This window comes from Eupeodes corollae, chromosome 2 (genome assembly GCF_945859685.1).
Source record: "Eupeodes corollae chromosome 2, idEupCoro1.1, whole genome shotgun sequence".
In the NCBI taxonomy this organism is placed as follows: Eukaryota; Metazoa; Arthropoda; class Insecta; order Diptera; family Syrphidae; genus Eupeodes; species Eupeodes corollae.
The window spans coordinates 83,708,645-83,728,645 of record NC_079148.1 but is presented as its reverse complement, the minus strand read 5'-3'; the positions used below and the strand labels follow the sequence as shown (position 1 = coordinate 83,728,645).

The window sequence follows — 20,001 nt, the reverse complement described above, 5'->3', positions numbered from 1 at the left end:
AACTCAAAGCAAAAACACAAAACTAAATATAAAATAATAAAATAACTAATTGGACTGGATGCAAACCAGAGTCCCTAGCTAAGATATTCCTCCTGTCTATTCTGATCAGAAATATCGACCTGGGTCTTACCCAGTCCATAACAATAATTTACTTTTTAATAAATTATTTTGGGGTGAGTACGATAACTCAGGTGACAAAGTTTAATGACGCATTTGTATAAAAAAGTTAAACAGCATTGTTTTTATTATGGGAGAGGGGAGTCTATTTCCCCCCGTTTAGACGGTAGGGCCAATTTTAAAATATATGTACGTTAAATGGAAAAAAATATGCTTATGCTTACAACTAAGTTTTATAAATGTTTTTAAAGCCAACTCTTTTGTCTATAAGCTTGTTTTAAATCAAGTCAAAACTGTGCATAATTTAAAAAAAAAGGTTTGAAGTGTAATTTTTCAAAACTTTAAGATTATCTGCTATTGCTTTTTTTAGAATTCATTGCTCGTTAGGGGGTGGCAGGGGGGTGAAACATGTCCCCACATACACATCCCACTGTTGCATACACCTAAACTCGCACGTACATTATTAATATCAAAATAAGATTAGTCAAGCAAACAAAACTGATTAAATTAAATAAATAATAAATAATTTTTTAAAAAACTAAAAGACATAAAATCATTTAGTTTTCAGTTTTTGATTAAAAACTAACAAGAGCAACACATTATTAAAAAAATTGTTTTTTTTTTTAAATTGTGGTATTATGTTTAATAAATTGTTAGTATTACTGTTAATTTTAAACTATTTTTTTATATTTTAAGTAATAATTTTCGTAAATTACCCCTCCCGACTAAACCTGGGGAAGTAGACCCCCTCTCTCACAGTTACAACTGTTTGTTTTTATTGTTATAATTTGCCATAGCGAGGTATCCGTCGGAGCGGAAAGTTTTCCGATTTTGTACAAATCGTAGGATTTTTGCTTCAAGGTAATTCTTCCAGACAGGTGTTTGGAATTTTTGTCCGACATAATGAAACGCAGACCGGCGTTTTGCGGTGTAGTGCGTTGCAGTGCGATCTATTTTAATATCCTCTGCCAGAATTTGTTTGCAGATTTTGTTCCGAATTGTTAAATTATAAAAAAATTTAAGAAATTAAAAAAATAAACATTTTACAAAATAATTTTGTAATTATTGCAAATGGTGGCAAATAAAAAGGAGATCACGGGCACAGGTGGTGGTCCCAATAAACAGAAATCGTTTACACTATTGGTGGATGCTGTAATAGCCTTGATATATACCAACGATTTTGTTAATGGCATTCGAGGAAAATCGTTTGGAACAGGTAATGATAATGAACTAGCAGCCAGTGAACCATCATCACAAAACACAACTGCAGTAGATGCAGAGAACATCGAAGGTGATAGAAACGGTCTGTCGTCTATTCAACTTCTTAGGAAGCAGGTCGGAAATCAGTCGTCTTATTACGACCATATGAAAACTTCCCTTCGGCCACAACAAAACTATGGACACCACAAATATCTTGCGGGAAACAGCTAAAACCTGCTAGACTCAGCAGTACATCTCAAAAAGGGTGTATAGATCGGTGGAATATATGTACATACGTGTGAAATAGAAAAAAAAAGCTTAAAGAGATGCAATTTCACAACGCTGAGATGCGAAAAATTGCAATGAGCAAACTTGAAATCAAGGCCAAAATTCTTGAAATTGAGATTTCAAAAACTAATGTAATGATGCAATGATTCCATTTGTAATATAAGCAGGCCTCGTGTCATAAAACTTTACAAGACCAATAATTATTTGTTATTTGTGAAATATAGTCTTAAGGAATAGGGTCTAGATCTCAATCCATAAAATCATAAACGCCAAGGAGGCTATGGTCATTTTGTTTATACATGAATTATTAAGTTTTGTTTTTTTTTTATGTTTGTAATAAATTTATTAAAAGAATTGTGTAGCAATTTAATTTCTCATTTTTTCAAAGACATACTCGTATGCAGGCTTATTGAGGCGATGGTTTGTTTTTAATCTGTAAGTAAATTGTGATTTTTTAAGAAATTAGATCTTAGATAACGTAACTTACGCTTCATTAGATAGATCTTGTATATTACCATTGTTTCTAATATCCTCCTTTTTTTCCTGATTCTCTGACCTTAATTCCCTAGACTCAGCTTCCAAAAATAAAGCGACACTATCCATATTTTTAATTCTTTTATAAGATGAAATTTTGTTTACACTTTTTGACATCATTAAACATCTGTTATGACTTAATCGATATTTTTTCAAATGCAAATGCCGGTGCAGTTTTTTTTTAATTAGCTCCAACGTGTAATTTTCAGGCACATTAATACACTTCCATGTATATGATATCCAGGATATCATAAGTTAAAGTACTTTTGGTTTTCATAAATACAAATATCGGAAACGATATCGACTTTTCGATATTTTGTCGATCTCTATGAGAATCTTTAATCTGACGCACATCAAATCAATGCGTCGTTGTATTGTTTAGTATTATTTTCCGATGAAGGATACCTCGTATGTAATTTGAACCTCCGACGAAGTACACGTTATAAAAAAATTTGCGTTCCGACGGAAACCTCGCAAGGGCAGAATATCTTGTCACCTGAGTGGCAAGATTATTTTTATAGTTTACAGACAAATTAATAAATACAAACAACACTTTAAAAAATTTTAAGGAAAAAATTGGGTGTGGTAAGAGAACAAGTGCTAGTGCCAAGACTCAGTGTTTAGCATTCCTTGGGTAAATAGTATAATAATAAAAATAAACAAAAGCATAAACAAAATTTAAATATTTGTAATAGTTTTCTGACACAGAGAATTTTCAAATTCTTTTCATTTCTGTTTTGCCAAATTCATATAGAATTTCAAAAACAATGACCACGAAAAAAATCCGTTTTTGACGGTAATCTGAATTTATTCATTTAAATATAACATAATCATTAAAAATAAAGTTAGGTAACATTTTTGGTTAAAAAGAATTTCATCAATTAGAGATCCTAACATCTACAATTAGATTACAAAAGGTCAAGAAATATATAATCATTTATAACAAAAAAAAAAATAGGCATAATAATACATAACAATAAGAGCCCCCGCAAAATGCAGACTTTTTGTCGGCCGATAATTTAGTCGGGTTGGGCTGAAAGTGCGCACACCGAGCCAACTAAACAATTTGGTTGGTGAGCAGGGCGCAGACTATCCAACAGTCGGCCGACTATTTTCGAACTAGTTTGTTATTGACTTTTGAAGCGGTCGCACAATGAAAATATTGTCCAGAAAAATTATTGCTCTCATGCTACTCCGGAGGAGGATAATCAAGAAGAGATTCCGAGAGTATTGGGTGCATCCCATTCTCAGTGATAGATTAGTAAGTGGAAAATTTTACACTATGCATTCCAAATTACTTCATTACCCGAAAATTTTTTTCGCTTATTATCGAATGAGCATTACCAGCTTCAATGAACTTGTCAAGTTAATTGGACCAGCAATAGCGAAGGAGGATACAAATTTAAGACTTTCTATACCTGTGGAGGAGAGATTGAGCGTTACGATAAGGTAAGATAAACCACAACTATATTTCAACTATTTTTATTAGAATTAAAATATTACAAAATTCGGCGTTTTGAGAAATCAAGTTATTTACAAATTACAAGTCATATAAATATTTGCGATTCATCTGAAAAATTTGAATAAGACTGGGCTGTATCGTTGGAGTTGTCAGGTGATGAAATGCCTTGAATGGTTGTCGGTTGCGAAATTGAAAAAAAGTACGAAATTTAAACTACACCAAACGAATTTTCAACAATAGACATACAAGAGCTCGACGAATGGTTTAGTGTACTTTTGGGATCCTTGCTAACAAATGGCGTATATTCCACCGACCAATGGATGTCAATATCAATTTTTGTGTCAAAATAATAAAAGCTTGCTGTGTCCTGCATAATTATGTAAGAATCAAAGATGGAATACATTTCAAAGAAACTCTCTACAATTGTCCCATGACAAACTTAACTATAAATGAAGCCAACCGAGGAAGAAATAATATGAATAACGTGCGACAGTACATGTCGTCATACTTTATTTCTCCCGGAGGCGCGATTCCGTGTCAATATAACAAAGTGTAATAATTGTAAATAGATAAATAAATAAATAATAATATTTTAATATTTTTATTTTTTATATTTATATTTTTTTATATTTTTATTTTTACGTTCCTACCTTTGTTTGTTTTTTCCTCGGCGCTAAGCCGATTCCAATCAAGAACATTCGCGTCGGAGTACTCTTTTAAACCTTTTTTATAAAGCGCAGGTCTTTTCTGGACTTCTTCAATCAACTTTTCGACGGAACTTTCTATAATCAACAATTGTGATTTGGGCGACGCACGCCATATTCAAAGCACAAGCACACGATGCCAAATCACAGAGCGAACTGAACTATCGGCCGACTAAACAATCGTCATGTATGCGCAGGCGTGTATGCGCCAATACTGATTAAACAGTCGGCCGATAGTTCGCCGACAGATTAGTTTGAATGTAATTGGGTAGCCTATTAAACTTTTTTATCGGCCGATACTGAATAGCTGTAGTGTGCGCATATGCATTCCTCTCCATACTGATTAACAAGCCGACCAAACTATCGGCCGATAAAAAGTCTTCAGTCTGCGGGGGCTCTAAGTGCTTAAAATAACAATTTTATAAACATGGTTTGATTAATTAATTCGATAAGAACAAAAGTTTATTATTTTTCAAAGTGTATCTGTTTATATGAAAATTAAAATCAATATGATTTGAAATGAGATTAGTTTCTTTAACACAGCGAGTCAAAGGTTCATTACAAGCATAGTTTACCCTATGTTCCTTTTCTCGGAGTAAGCAACGTTCTCTTATTTGACGCGAGGAAGCATACAAATATATCAACGATAATAGGAAAGGGCATTTGATATGATGCGACAAAATGTCACTTATAAACATTACTGAAAACATTTTCCTTCTATTTTCAAGTGACTGAGTTCCAAGAAGTTTACATCTAGTCGAGTACGACGGGATTTCGATGTTCCAACCTAATTTATGAATTATAAACCTTGTAAATTTTTTTGGATTATTTCAATTCTATTTGAATAAATATTGTAGTAAGGATTCCAAATCACACAACAGTATTCTAAGTTTGATCTAACATAGGAGTTAAAAAGAGATTTAAGAACAAAAGGATCCTTGAAGTCTTTTGAATTACGTTTAATAAAACCTAGCATTGAATTGGATTTTGCTACAATATATTCTATATGCTTGCTAAAGTTTAGTTTTGAATCAAACACTACACCGAGGTCCTTTTTCTCCAAAACTCTTTCAAGAACAAAGGTATTAACTTTGTAATCAAAAGAAATTTTCGAAAATTTGCGACAAAAGGAAAAAATTTTACATTTATTAACTTTCAAGAATAATTGGTTATTTGTACACCATTCTGTTAACTTTTTGAGATCATTTTGCAAAAGAATACAATCATTTAAAGAATGTATGCATCTGAAAAACTTTAAATCATCTGCAAATAAAAGTGCACTAGAATTTAAGAAGATATCAGCCAGGTCGTTGATGAAAATTAAAAAAAGTAGCTGCCTTGTGGGACACCCGAGGTAACAATAATTGGACTAGAGAGCACTTGATCAATACAAACGAATTGTACACGACCCCTCAGATATGACTCCAACCATTTCAACATATTTGAGTGAAAACCAAATTGTTTCAGTTTTTCAATCAAAATAGTATGACTAACTCTATCAAAAGCCTTCGCAAAATCCGTATAGATAACATCAATTTGGTAGCCTTCTTCGAGTTTATTTAGAACGAAATTGGAAAAGATAGAAAGATTAGTAGTAGTGGATCTTCCTGCAATGAAGCCATGTTGAAAAGGTGAAATATGCTCCTTAAGGAGAAATGTCAACTTTTCACATATAATTTTCTCCAAGAGTTTCGGTATACTTGATAATTTACAAATAGGACGGTAGTTATTTACTTCCTGCTTAGGACCATTTTTATGAATTGGGGAAAGAAATGATTTTTTCCACACTGAAAGAAATTCACCTTTCCCAAGAGAGGTATTGAAAATGAAATAAAGGGGCTCAGATATAGCAAGTGCACATTTCTTCAAAATAATTGGTGGAATTTCATCAGGGCCTGGCTTGCAATCGTTATTTAAATTCAAAAGACCTTCTTCGATTTCCGAAATATTAATTTCTAATTGTCCTATGTCAACCTTATAACTATGATTAGATAACTCGGCTATTCTTAATGGATCTGAACTAGATTTCGAATAATTTGATTCGAAGTAATAGGCAAACGAATTACAAATATTTGAAAGATCCGAAAATGTAGAACCCATGTAGTTCATACTGCTAGGAATACCATTTGACATTTTTTACTATTAATAAATGACCAAAAACATTTTGCATTAGTTTTTATGTTTGATTCAATCGATAAAATGTAATTTTTATATAGAAATTTGTTAAGAACATCGAATTCTCGCGCTACCCGAATGTAAGTATTTTTTAAATCGATATTATTTTCACAAGTGCGTATCCTTTTGTAAGCCTTGTTTTTTTTATTACTTAAGTTACAAAGCCTCTTGTTAAACCAAGGAGGCTTTGTGTTTTTATTAATTTTTACTTTTGGGACATGCATATCAATTGCCGCTTTCAAATTATCAATGAAGAAATCATAAAAATCAAACAAATTCATAGAATTATAATTTAAGCGCCACGGAATACCCGACAAATAACTCGCAATGTCTATGTAGTTAGCTTTTACGTATTTAAATTTAAATTTATTACAATTTGTGCTTTTGAAATATTTATAGAATGAAAAATTTACATTTAGAGCTAGATGGTGAACAGAGTTAGGAAAATAGGATAAAGTGATTTATCAACAGTTATATTTAATTCTCTATCAACAAAAACAAGATCAAGATTTAAATTATTCTTGCAACAATTAAGTTGAATCATAGTCTGTATCCCACAATTTTTAAACAGAGATTTTGTTAGTTAAAGATTATTTTACAAGTAAGATACAATTTTTTCTCTACATACATAATGTGTCGCCACTAGAAGAAAGAAATCAAAAATTCCCATTATACCTCGAAAAGAACTAGTACCTTTGTGATACACTTGTAAAACAAGTACATACTCGTAACAAATATAATTCAATAATTGAAATTCATAGGTTTTTGCCGTTTGTGAGAATGTTCGGTGGGCGTAATTCGAAGACGTCTAGTTGAATTCCGACTTAAGCTGTTTTTCAAAATGCTTATTATCAACTGCTTTTATATTTAAACGTTTTTTTTACTAGTTCTGTTCTTTAAAAAAAAATTGGGTGGCGCAACAGTCCGTTGAGAACCAGGGCCTAGTGACTTACAACTCTCAACCATTCCTGTGTGCGAGTACTGTTGTCAGGAATGGAAGGGACCTACAATTTTAGGCCGAATCCGAACGGCTAATTTGAGAAAGCACTTTTTCATGACAAGAATTACTCTTGAAGGATTTGTCAATTCCTCGCAAGAGGCAGTACCCGCAATAATTATTTTTTTTAAATTAAGGTTGCACAGGCAGGGATTTAACCCAAGAACCCTTGCATGACAGTCCAACGCACTTTTTTTGTTTTTATTATTTTTTTATAATTCATTTTTATTAATTCATTCTTAAACCTATCTTAAAGCTAGATAAAAATTCATAAAACTAGCCTAGTTATCCATAACTTACAACTAACTTAATGGTCCCATACGGACACTCTAAGTTAAACTATAACACTTAAAACTAATGCCTTTCGGCCCTAAGATCTATTTTACTTCATTTAAATTTAATTTCATTTATATTTGTATTTATTAGAAAATTTGAACAAAAAACTAATATCAACGTCCAACGCACTAACCATCATGCCACGGGTACTACTGTTATGTTCTTTGACTTTATTTATAAAAAACAGACATAATTTCAAATATTATTGTGCAAAAGTTAAAGCTCATTGAGTGCAGACAAAATTGTGTAACAAAATAAGTTAAAGTGGTATTTTGTTTGACATTGGGCAGGTATTGAAAGATTTGCAATGGAAATGTTATAACCAAAATCGTGTTTGTCTGCTATATTTTATTTTGTGGCGTTGCCAATGACATGTGAACTACATCTATATTTTCAGCACGAAACTATCTAATCGCCTGATAGGTTCCAAGTGACCGGAATTCGTTTTGGGACCAATAGGGTTTTGACAGCTTTGAGTTTAATTAGTGAACGCACCCTTTCAATCATTATTAAGCAGTCATTGGCATATTTAGTAAACTCAGCATTTTCATCAGCGTAAAGCACTCGAACGAAATTCTCTACCGAAATTTGAAGTCGGTGGCAATAACTTTAAGAGCGTTAACTAGAATTTTCGATAACAAGTTGAATTCAAACATTTGAATCATCATTGTTAGAAACAGTATGGATGAAATGTCGAAAATATCGTTACCGTTCAAGGGTACGTAGCAAACGAAGCAAATCAGTAAATCCCAGTAGAATTCGTTATATGTTTTACAGTACAAATTTTCAATCGTGGTTATGTAGGTAAAGTTTCCTGATCGCGTTATTTCTCAAAGGAGTGATCACAACTGGCCACCGAAGATCTAGTTCTTGAACTTTTTATTTAAACGTGAAAGACAAGACCTATGGCATTGTATATATATTTATTATAGTAGTCTTATGAATAGGAACGATCTAAGCGACATCTGAGAGGCGTGGAGATGATTGAATTTAATCCCTTTTTTTATACTCCTCAATAGTTGGGAAGAGTTTATAGTTTGTCTGTTTTATATATTATGTATGTATTTATAAAGGGTGAATTTTTAAAAGCTATAGAAAAGTTTAAAAAAAAACCATACAATTCAGAAAAATGCATTAAATCTCTATTTGAATCGATAGTACGGTCCATATAATTTATTTTTGAAGATTATTTCGTTTTTAATACGATTCATGGTTAAATTATAGACCAAACTGAAGATGTTTGACAGTGAAACAAAACACAAAAAGTGCTTCAGCTGTTTAAACCAGTGTTGCCAAAAAGATAATAGCTAAAAAATCACCCTTTACTTTAAAAACTCTTTTGTTTTGAAAGGGATTTTTTTCTTGATTACCTAAACGTTAATAATTTTGATTGTGTCAGTACTTGCAGCTACACCTCAAAATATCTACGAATTCCTTGGTAAGTTCTCATATACTAGAGTCAAATGGGATATATGTTCTAATTGGAAATCTCCCTCGAACATATTAATGCTTATGAAACTTAAACAAATTTACTTTTCTCATTCTTTCTTTAGTAATTTTCTCCTCATTCTTAATTCCCTACCAAGTACTTTGATACACGCAGCGCTTCAATAGTTGTGGATAAATAAAAAATTTCGTCTCATAATAGTACTATAGTAAATATATATACAATGCCTCTGGAAATTCCATATCTTCATTAGAGAAGTAAGAACATATGTATTGTAATCTTTTTATTGGTAAACCTTACACATGAAACCCCAATTTTTTCGGATTCTTAAATTTATCTATACAACTATATTTCCTGACATTTTGCAACTCCTTGAACTTATTCAAATTTAATAAAGATTTTTGTATAGAAAAAAGAACGTACACTAAAGATAAGCAAAATGTAACATTCCTGGACTGTTATTATCATTATGGCTATCTCCCTCTATCTAATGAATCCTTTTGAAGCTGTCAAAATCGATCCCATTTGCATTAGTAGTTTGTTATATAGTCAATAGTCATATTATCATGTAATCCACATATAAAATAGGAGAAGTAAAAAATGTTGTGCTTAATTTTTTTAAAATCATTTTTATTTCCAAATACAAAATTAATTGGGGTTTAGGTTGAAATACTCTAATCTTTGACAAAGATGCAGGCAGAATAACTATATTGCGTATCATGTAGTAGTTTATTTGATTGACAAAAGAGTTAAGCATCAAGTTTGCAAAATTTATTTCTCGCATTTCAAAAGACGCCTCTTACCAGAGCATATTTGGAAGACGGGACAAGAACGTGAGGGATTTCTATTCTATAAGAAGACAAGATGACTCCTTTTGACGATTTTGCTTATTTGATTAATCATGTTCTTTTGGGAGAGGAGCCGGTAAGTTAAAATGGAAATTGATGAATTATGTAAATTCTCTTATTTGGTTTCTTAGTAACAAATTTTATTTTACTTTCTTAAGACCATCGAAGATTTTATTCTTCTGGTTGGGACCCTGGTGGCATTTGTAGCTTTTATACTTTGGTGCTGTTTTCCCATACAACCTAAGGTAATTGCAGTAATTAGAAAATATAATAATAATATAGTTATTGTGATACAACTATATCTTTTTTATTAAAAAAATAAATAAAATTAAACTACACCATATGTTCTATATTTAAAAATTGATTTTTTTTAATTATATTTATTTAAGCAATGCAAAAGAGTATATACATATTTGTGTAGTAAAATTATATTGTCTACTATTGTTAATCATTTAATAAGCTAAACGTTTGTATGTGACTATGTCAGTTGAACAACTTGAATACCAGCCAGTGTATCTACACAAAGAGGATTATTCATTTTGTGGTTTCAAAAGTAAACGTAAATAAAACAAATTTAAATATTTTTGTTCATAATATTTCTTTCATATTATAAAGTTTGAACGTTGACGTTATGTGTGAAACAATACATAATTTAAATGAGCACCACGCGAATCGTTGCAAGCATCGATTCTTTTGGGGTAATTTTCGTCCACTTTTTGGCACATGTTGATCGGTATCACAGCATATATATAAATATATACAGGGCCTTTCGCGTAGCCCCGAGTTGTAGAATCTCTTCAAATACTTGAGGATTTTAAGAAACGCAAATACAAAAGTTTTGTTTATTGGCATCGCAAAATTCGGGTCTTCAGCATCACTTTCATTTACAGCAACGATATTTTCAGCGGTATGACCGAAACGATGATGCACATGCCTTATCTGTAATCAATCCAGTGTCTTCGTGTTTCTTCACAATTTTGCATATTGCTTTCTTAGTAGTAGAATAGGTGTTAAAAATTTGTATGCGTAGTTCCTTAGCTAATTTTTGTAAGTGTCGGGCTTTAAACTGACAAAAAATGGGTTTAACAACTTAGTTTGCCGTTGTCAAATTCCAGCCCTATACGTTTAAAACCGCAAAATGGATAACCCGTATATATGAACGTATGATATGCAACAAGGTTTTAAAATTAAGCTAAAAGTTTCATATTTTTCTCAAAGATAATTATAAAAAAACACAAAGTTTATTTTTAATATAGGTGGTGTTTTGTTTTTAAAATTTAAATAAATATTTTCAGTTTTTTTTGAAAAATCACACCATTAAATCTCGCCAGCTTGTTTTTGAATTAAATAAAAGGCTTTTTACAGCTTTACAGATTTTAGTTCACATCAACAGCTCGTCTTCAAATTATTTTCGCGCTTACGTTTAGGTTGACTTGGTTCTTATTTCTCTCGATGTAATAAAAGGGTCTTTTTTAATTTAATCCTCTCGTGTTGTTGCTGTTCTTGGTCTGCCACCTCGATGAATCGATTGGAATGACTCTGTAAAATTTTTTAAATTTTATTAATCGGCAAAACCATTTATTTTGGAATGGAATTTTTTTTCCAATATTTTAATTTGACTCATTCCACTTTTAAGCTTCCCCGTGAACTGAAAAATAGATAATAAATATATTTAACTGCACTTGTTTGTCAACACCTTTATTATAGCTATATACATTTTGTAGTTAACGGACTAACTTTATTCTATTGATACAAAGTTGCTTTTGTTTTGACCAACAATAAATTGTAGTTAACGGACTAACTTTATTCTATTGATACAAAGTTGCTTTTGTTTTGACCAACAAAAAATTTGGTTTAATGTCCTACTTATATAATATTTAATAAACCGTTTTGAAAACTATTTTCTCTTGTGGTCTATTCAGAAGTGCATACATATACATACATAATGTATTAAATTTTTGGCAAACAAAATTTAACATGACTAGTTAAAGTTATTATTTTTTTTTTAATTGATGGAGGTAGTTTTAGTTGCTAATGTTTTGGCCAACTCTGTATACGTATGTACGAGTTGGCTCTTTATATTTTTGACATAGCACTGGTAACATAGCGAAAAGCATCATTATCGGCGAATAAATCGCCAACGATATGAACATTCTTTTTTTATTTGATGGAGTAAATTAAATTATTTGAAAGTTTTGTGTTGATTTACAAAGTTGAAAAGCTTAGTTCAAGAGCATAATTTTTGATTATGCAAATATAATTGTAAAGCATGAGGTCTTGGCAGTACTACCCAAATATTCTTGATTTTAATAGAATGAAATACTTTTTGTCTTTTGTTTAAGCAAAGTGAAAAAAGTAAACAAATTGATATGGAAGCAAGTGGAACTCAACATAATATAATTAAACATACAATTTTAGAAGACCATTCAATTATTTTTAATAAAATTACATTTTTTTTTAATATTGTACTGATTTTTCTTCAAATTCAAACTGAATTATCAGCGATTGCCCTTCATTATTTAAAAAATGATTCAATTATTATGTTATTCACCTTTATTCGTAAACAAAATATAATAAAATAATGACATCGACTGATTTGGACAGTTTGTTCTAGCATTAGCTTAATTGACGCTGTAAGTGTAAGTCAACGCAGACATTTTCTTAATGAACACGAAAAAGTTACACTTTTCTTCTGTGTGCAGCTTTTGTGATTCTTGATAAATGATTCATGTAAAAAAAATTAAACATTTTGTCTTTGTTTATTAAAATATTGCTAACTGTACGGTTAACGACCCATAAATTAAATATTTTGAGTGAAATGAAATGCAGTTTTAAACTTTCTGCATTTAACCAAAGTCATATGCTTGTATTGCACTTCAAGTGACCGTTTTACGGTCGGGTTATATTTAGTAGCAAAGGAACATTGAAAGTGCTTTTAGCACAAACAACTTTGAATGTGATTATTGAAACAACCATACAGTCTGCTGTTTCAAAATTCAACAACTGTGATGGTCACAAAAATTGAATTTCAAAGTCTTCTTTTGAGTTATAATATGTGAAAGTGAGCATACATTTTTAACAAATAACTGTTAATGCAACATCATATTTATGTTTAAGGTCTTCCGGTATGTTACATAACGAACATTAAGAACCTGACTTTGTTGAAGTTAAAGGTATAAATAGTATTATACCTTTAACTTCAACAGAAGTGAATTAAAAATGGTCATAGCATTCTTGCCTTGATGGACAAAAATTGCAAAGGGCTCTAAGGAAACAAATTGCGCTTGAATACCAAAATAATCCTTGAAATCGAGAAAAATATATTAAATATTTTTTATTTAATAAACTCTGATACACAAGATACAATAAATGAAATTTTCTTTTAAAATATCTGATGGTAGTTAGGTATTCTAAAAAATAAAAAAATTGTAGGGCAACATCAAAAGATATCTAAAGTACTCCATTTTTAAATGGCTGCAAATTAAAAGCAACCTGTCAACATAATATAATCATATTTGTTTATTCCAAACGATTTAAATAAATAAACGACTAAAGTGAGTAGGTTGGGCTAAGACAAGAAAAAATCGTATGGGTTTGGTATTTTATGTCCCCTTTTTTTTCTAAAAACTTGATTCAAACAGACAAGGACAGGTGTTACTGTATTACACCTACAGATTTACGTTATAGAATTTTGAAAAGCCCGATTCTTTAATTTTTAAATAAAGCTGTTTGAGAGAATAGTGACAAATAAATAATAAAAAAAAAATAAAAAATTTACATATTATATATGTATATAGTTACATAAGTATAGTATATATTAGTTTTAAAAATCAATGGTCTTATTAAATTTGAATAAAAAAATCAGAAAACGGGGCATTAAAATACATCTTAGTTTTTCTTTAAATTAAAAACAAAATCAAAAGTACTTTTGTGGAAGAAAAAGATTTTTTTTTTTAGTTTTCCCAAGTTTGATTTGGTCCGATCAATTATTAAATTATAGGATTCTCCCTTTTTTATTTTTTATTGGATACCGTACATTTTTTTAATAAATAATAAGAAACTAATTAGGTGTATAAATCAGATTTTATCTTTTTTATTAAGCTATATATACATAACTATGAATATAAAACATATCTTGTGATTAGTGGAAGTATAGTTTTCCGTCGGCTTTTTCTTTTTTTTTCTTTCGCAACAAAACAATTAATCACAACTATTACACAAATTGGTCAATAAATTAATTCAAATATAAAACATCTTTTACAAAATTTTAAACATATATTTTTAATTTCATTCTCAGGATAACATCAACCACAGACAATTTTCATGTAAATCGACTCAGCATTCAATTGCTTCGGCTCAGCTGCACAATAATTACAGTAAGAATTCTACAGCTCATAATAACTATAACTTACAAAACGGCCACGCGTACCATTGTTGTACCTAGTTATTAAGTGTCTACAAAATTTTCTTCAAGCTACCACATGTAAAATAAAAATGAAAACAAATTGTTTAAATAAGTTTTCCCTTTATGAATCTAGACATTCTTGAGCTCTCAAAAACCAAAGCAATTTTTGAAATTTGTTTTATAATAGCAAACAATTTATTAATAATAATTCTACATATACAATAAATATATACACATTATATATAATATTGTGTTTAGCTTATTAAAAATAAAGCAAGCAAAATATAAATTTAAAAAATCGTATTAATTTGCAGACTGATAATATTTATATAAAAATTATATTTACGTATTAACAATTAAATTTTATTAATTTTTAAGAACAACATAATATTGAATAATTTGTTACACACTTTTTATACATCAATAATAAATTATTACAATTAGAAATGGTACTGAAACGCCAAAAACCTGTAAATTATTCAGATTATATTCATAATGAAGCATACAGCACAAAAATAATATGAGATAATTACAAATTATGAGTAAAGGACACATACATATGCCATAATATGCTGTACATATTAATATTTTTGTACTTAATAGTGAATAATTTAATTAAATGTACATATGTTTTGAATGATAGTTAATACTAAACAAACAAAAAATACAGACATTCTAGCATTTTAACAGGGAGATGAAAACATTTTAACAAGAAGAAACTCAATATGCTACTTTCCAATAAATTATAATACTTTTCCAATATTCTTCAAACAAAACCACTATCTACCGTAAAATGAAGCAATAATTCGATCTGATATAAACATTTAATTAAGGATACCAAATAATCTTATTTTCTTTTTTAAATAAAAATATATTACAAAAATGTAACTCAATTTTAACAGTTTTGTATAAACAATATAATTATAATAAATAAAGACCGATGTTTTATTATTTGTTTGATTGAAAAATATTTCAGCTTTTCGCTTTTTAATGCATGTAATTTTCTTATCCGTAAGGATTGGATTATTTAAATAAAAAGAATTTAATAAAAAGAATATTAAAAAAGCATATGTATATATTTCAGTTTGCAGTTTCATAACCAATATATTATAGATTTAAATACATCATTGAAAAATTATTCAATGCTTATATCTCAAACAAAATGGACGACTTGCACTTGTGATTCAAGAGTATAATTTAAATTATACTTGCCTCCTAAAGTTTTTTTTTACGGGTACTGCCTCTTGCGAGGAATTGACAAATTCTCCAAGAGTAATTCTTGTCATGAAAAGTGCTTTTTCAAATTTGCCGTTCGGATTCGGCTTAAAACTGCACACAGGAATGGTTGAGAGTTGTCAGTCACTAGGCCCTAGCTCTCAAACGGACTGTTGCTCAATTCAAAATTCAAAAAAACATTATTTCTAAACCCCAGAAGTATCAAGACATATTATTGAAATCAACCCAGAGTAATACCCTCCATAGCAAGTCCAAAGAATCTCATTAATTATACTCTAATGCAACAACAAAATCAAAAAAAAAACTTTTGTCTGTCTATGGATTAATGATGTTTTTTTTTAAGTAGAGCCAGTTTTTGAAAGTTGGTTGAAGTTTTTGATTTTTAAGATAACCAAAAATTAAAAGCAAAAATACTCCATTTACGTTATGATAAAAATACTAATCTAAACTAGCTAAAGTTGGCAATGAAACTCCACAAGTAGCTGAAAATTGTCTGTTTTGTTGTTTTACAAAGTATTGAGTTAAAATTTTGTCCATTTCTAATTTTACTTAACCAGTTGCAGTGCATATTGCGTTCGAAAATAATTTAGGTCAATTTTATTTTATTTAATATGCATTTACAACATTTATTTGGATTGAAATTAAAAAGCTATACAAATCTTCCAATTTAAAATCATGTCAGAACTTCAGATTCTGTTAGTTCGGATTGTTTCGTTTTTAAACGAAGGCCAAAATAAAGCATTTAGATGTGCCTGAGGACTAAAATGAAGCATTTTGATAGGCAGGAACACTAAATGTGAGAATGTGTTTGGTTTTTGCATCATTTCACGCACACTTTCTCACATTTAGTGTGCAGTTAGCTTGTAGGCAAACCGAAATGTCAGTCTGAGATTCCCATCTTGTTAAATAGAGTATTTTTGATCAAAAGAATCTTGTTAAAACTACATATTCTACAAGTCGTTCTTCAATAGCACCAAAAAATCGGTTATCATATGACCATAATGCTGCGAATCAACGTTTTCGATGAAGTAAGCACTAAAAAGTGACTTTTTTCCGCTTCAATTACTTGAGGATTCTCAAAACAAAACCCCTATGTTAGGATTTGTTAAAGGCTGGTTAAGAACGGTTATTAATGATATTGTCTTGATTCATCAACTTTTAACTGGTAGTTTCCTATTAAAGCATGTTTCTTAACACCGCACCAATTATGGCATGCACCATGAGCCAAAATATACTAAAGACACTGTACCACACAATTAAATGTTCTATTATATTATATTATATTTGAATCGATTTGATTTAATGTTTGAAGATTATTTCATGCAAATTCTGACCTTGACTGCTCCTCAAATGATCCATCCACTAAGTCCAATTTTGGCATACTCTTTCCAACATTTCGGCCGGTATCTCACGCATAAATGCTTCAATGTTGTCTTCCAATGCGTCAATTAAAACGGGCTTGTCTGTATAGACATGAACTTTAACATAGCCCACAAAAAATAGTCTAAAGGCGTTACATCGCACGATCTAGGCGGTCAATTGACCAGTCGCGAACGTGAAATAAAATGTTCACCCATTTTGCCAACAATGATCTTTGTCGATGAACACAAGTAGCTCGCGGAGAGTTGACAAACTACTCTCGACATTCCATCTTTTTTAAAGTCACTCGCAAGTGGACACATGTGTTAACCACTATCCGAGATAAGCTCGCGGAATACGAACACAGTTTGAATTTTGCGAGTAGCTGTCGAGAGTAAACATGGCAAAGCAGTGGAAACTATGTCTTTTTTCATATAAATTTGATTTGGAAATACATTTTTAACTTTCCATAGGAAGTTATTGTAATGGATTGATTTGTCAAATTGAAAATTTTGACATTTCTCGACGATTCAAGATCCCTAGAACCGAAATAAAAGATTTTAAGAACGATGCCTGTGAGAGCGTGTGTACGTACCTTCGTACGTCCGACGTCTTTTTCGTCGTCTATAGCTCAAGAACTAGTAAAGATATCACTTCAAATAAATTTTGTTATATAGATAATAAGCCAGAAAAATCCAAAAAGAGCTCCCAAGAAAATTGAATGCGTGGTTTTTTCGCCATAGCAGTTTTAAAAAAAGGTGAAAACGTTTGTTAACCCCAAATATCTCACGAACCAAAAACGCTAGAGACTTGAACTAAATTTTATATTATATATTGTAACGTGATACCAAACAAGTATTTTTTATGAAAATAATCCAACTAACGGCTTTTTTATAAACCAAACAAAAAATGAAAACAAATTTGACACCTCGAAAATTGTACGAATAAAAAATGATTATATCTCCAAAACAATTTTGTGCAAGGGAAGATAACGTTTTTAACATATTTTTTTTTAATAAATTTTGAGAAAAAACGAATTGACAGTTTTTTTTTTTTAAATAAAAACCTAAAAAAAACATTACTCAAAGTTGTTACAAATTGAATTTTGACTCAAATAAGCTTTTCATAAATTAAGAATATTGTCTTCAAACTTTTTTTATTTCACAGAAAATATTGTTTTCGATATTCTGTAGTTTTTTTTTTTTTTTATAAAAATCCATATTTTAATACAAAACTAAAATCTACAAAAAATAGTACGCAAATTTTGTAAAAATTGATATTCGGTTCTCGATATCTCGTGAACAGATATTAACTTCAAATTAGAATCCAATTTGTATTTAAGAAATTAAATAAAATGCTGCTAAAATTGGTATAAATCGTTTTTCAATTAAAAATCTCGTTTACAAAAATAGATTTTGAAATCAAACTATTTCATCAAATGCAAAATGTTGTTGGTAATTTTTAAATCTTTTAGAATAATTCAACTTACAACTTTTTTAACAAAACACGAAAGCCTACAGACCATTTAAGCAAGGAAATCGACAGACGGGATTGGAAGTTATCAGTGTGGATAGAATACGTGGTCAACTGATAATATGCCAGCAGAAGCAATCTATTAAGTGAACACGATTATGAGAGTACTCTCAGCAAGAAAACTCTCAATATTCTAGCAGAGAGATCGCGATAGCAAAACTTCTAAAATTTGGCTCTCAAATGGACAGTCTCCCAAAAGTTGCTCTCGAGATTTAACTAGCAGAAGTACTCTCAAATGAACACGCACCTTTATAGATTATTCTATTTTTTTCTAAAACAATATCTGATAGTGTAAAAAAAACAAATACGACAATTTTGTTTATTAACATACTCACCGAGAGAGAAATATGCCTCGTCGCTGGATAAAATTTTGTTTAAAAAATCGCCGTCCGTGAGAGCTGGACTTTATGTGGATGTATGTAGGTGTAGATGCAAATGCAAAATACGCCATAATGTTAGACAGTCGTAATTCCTCAGAACGACGAGGAATGGACACATATTAGGGTCTACGTCAACACTTTCACTTAAAGCAGCGATATATTTAGTGGTACAAGTGAAACTATGAAGCACAGGCCTTATAATATCTGTAATCAATCCATTATCTTCTAAATTTGTTCACAATTTTTGCTAATTGCTTACGTAGTTGGACGATTATGTAAACCATAGTGGTAGTAGATTTTAACATTTTTGTAAATGTTAGACTCTCAACTGGCAAAAAAAAGGTTTAACAACTTAGTTTAGCAGATATCAATTTCCAGCCCTATACTTCTGACCGTTGCATATGCATTTATTGATAGTTAAAGTGTGTAAATAACTTTTTTTAAAGATATTTTTACTTAACGGTGATTTTTTAAGAGCTTGAGAACTTTTTAAAAATAAAATTTGCAAAATCTCATCGATTCTTTATTTGAAACGTTAGATTGGTCCATGACATTTACTTTTTGAAGATAATTTCATTTAAATGTTGACCGCGGCTGCGTCTTAGGTGGTCCATTCGGAAAGTCCAATTTTGGGTAACTTTTTCGAGCATTTCGGCCGGAATAGCCCGAATTTCTTCGGAAATGTTGTCTTCCAAAGCTGGAATAGTTGCTGGCTTATTTGTGTAGACTTTAGACTTGACGTAGCCCCAGTATAAAGGCGTCAAATCGCATGATCTTGGTGGCCAACTTACCGGTCCATTCCTTGAGATGAATTGTTCTCCGAAGTTTTCCCTCAAAATGGCCATAGAATCGCGAGCTGTGTGGCATGTAGCGCCATCTTGTTGAAAATACATGTCAACCAAGTCCAGTTCTTCCATTTTTGGCAACAAAAAGTTTGTTAGCATTGAACGATAGCGATCGCCATTCACCGTAACGTTGCG

General features: G+C 30.6%; 1 protein-coding gene across 1 annotated transcript; it reads left to right on the top strand.

Annotated features, from left to right (window-relative positions):
- The first annotated feature begins 9,787 nt into the window (after nucleotides 1–9,787).
- Nucleotides 9,788–15,459, top strand: LOC129947630 (uncharacterized). Its single transcript, XM_056058264.1, has 3 exons — nucleotides 9,788–10,184; nucleotides 10,267–10,353; nucleotides 14,406–15,459. Exons 1-3 carry the CDS (start codon nucleotides 10,125–10,127, stop codon nucleotides 14,550–14,552), a joined length of 294 nt encoding a protein of 97 aa, XP_055914239.1. The 5' UTR covers nucleotides 9,788–10,124; the 3' UTR covers nucleotides 14,553–15,459.
- The last annotated feature ends 4,542 nt before the right edge of the window (nucleotides 15,460–20,001 follow it).